The sequence below is a fragment of the Acanthisitta chloris genome, unplaced genomic scaffold (genome assembly GCF_000695815.1).
Source record: "Acanthisitta chloris isolate BGI_N310 unplaced genomic scaffold, ASM69581v1 scaffold23078, whole genome shotgun sequence".
Classification (NCBI taxonomy): domain Eukaryota; kingdom Metazoa; phylum Chordata; class Aves; order Passeriformes; family Acanthisittidae; genus Acanthisitta; species Acanthisitta chloris.
The window spans coordinates 96-1,335 of NW_008685678.1; the positions used below are offsets into that span (position 1 = coordinate 96).

The following is a 1,240-nucleotide window of genomic DNA, read 5'->3' on the forward strand; positions in this document are numbered from 1 at the left end:
CTTAGCAGAACAGGGAGGGGTTTATTCCTCTTGGTGTGCTGAGAAATCCCTCCAAAAACATGGAGAGGGTGTGGGATTTAAAGCAATGAGTTGAAGAGGAGACACCACGTGGTGGCAGTGCCATCCCTGTCCCCTGGAGTGTGTCCCCTCCTTGTTTTATGAGGGATGATTCCATCAGCCCTAGGTGCATCCATAAACTTCATCCCTATCCTTTCCAACCTCTTCCCACAGCAAATACTTCCCGGGCCAGGAGAGCCAGATGAAGCTCATCTACCGTGGGCAACTGCTGCAGGACCAGGCCCGGACGCTGCGCTCGCTGCACATCACAGACAACTGTGTCATCCACTGCCACCGTTCCCAGGGTGGCAGCACGGCCACCCCTGCCCTGCCTGACCCTGTCCCCGCTGTGCCCACAGCCCCAGGGCTGCCCCTGGGCACGGGGACCCTCATGGTGCCCACGGTCATGGTAGTGGTGGCGCTCGGGTGGTATTTCCGCATCAACTACCGACAGCTGTTCACTGCTTTCCCTGCTCCCCCCCAGCCAGCCCTGATCGGGGTGACTGTCCTGGTCTCCTTCCTGGTGTATGGATAGTGGGGATGAGGTGGGACAGGGAGCACTGCAGTGTGTCCCTGTGCCCATCCCTGTGGTGTCACAGTGAGCAGCATGGCAGGAGCTCAGCGCATCCATCCCAGCCTCACTGCTGGACTTTATCCCACCACAAAAGGGGCTGTGCCCCCCCCCCAAACACCATCCGGGTGACTGTCCTGGTCTCCTTCCTGGTGTATGGATAGTGGGGATGAGGTGGGACAGGGAGCACTGCAGTGTGTCCCTGTGCCCATCCCTGTGGTGTCACAGTGAGCAGCATGGCAGGAGCTCAGCGCATCCATCCCAGCCTCACTGCTGGACTTTATCCCACCACAAAAGGGGCTGTGCCCCCCCCCCAAACACCATCCTGCCCCATTCCAGGGCAGTGGGACAGCACTGGGATTGGGATGTGGCTTCTTCCCAGGGACTTTTTAATGCAAATAAAAGGTGCAAGGTTACCCCAGTGTTCACCTTCCTGTCTCAGGGGCCCTAACACACACACATATACTTTTGGGGGGGAGGGTCATCAAACCACTTCCAGTCCTAGAGGTGGTCCATGGAGTGGGAGGAGCTGGGGGAGGGCAGTATAACAGCCCTGCTTAATTAACCAGCAGTAATTAATGCCAGGGATACCAAGTCAAGATGCAGTTTTAT

General features: G+C 57.6%; 1 protein-coding gene across 1 annotated transcript; it reads left to right on the plus strand.

The window, feature by feature from the left end:
* Positions 1 to 231: 231 nt before the first annotated feature.
* Positions 232 to 592, plus strand: LOC103807148 (transmembrane and ubiquitin-like domain-containing protein 2; the record flags this gene model as incomplete). Its single annotated transcript, XM_009079869.1, has 1 exon — positions 232 to 592. A coding segment is annotated over one exon (361 nt), but the record flags the coding sequence as incomplete, so codon positions are not given.
* Between the last annotated feature and the right edge of the window lie 648 nt (positions 593 to 1,240).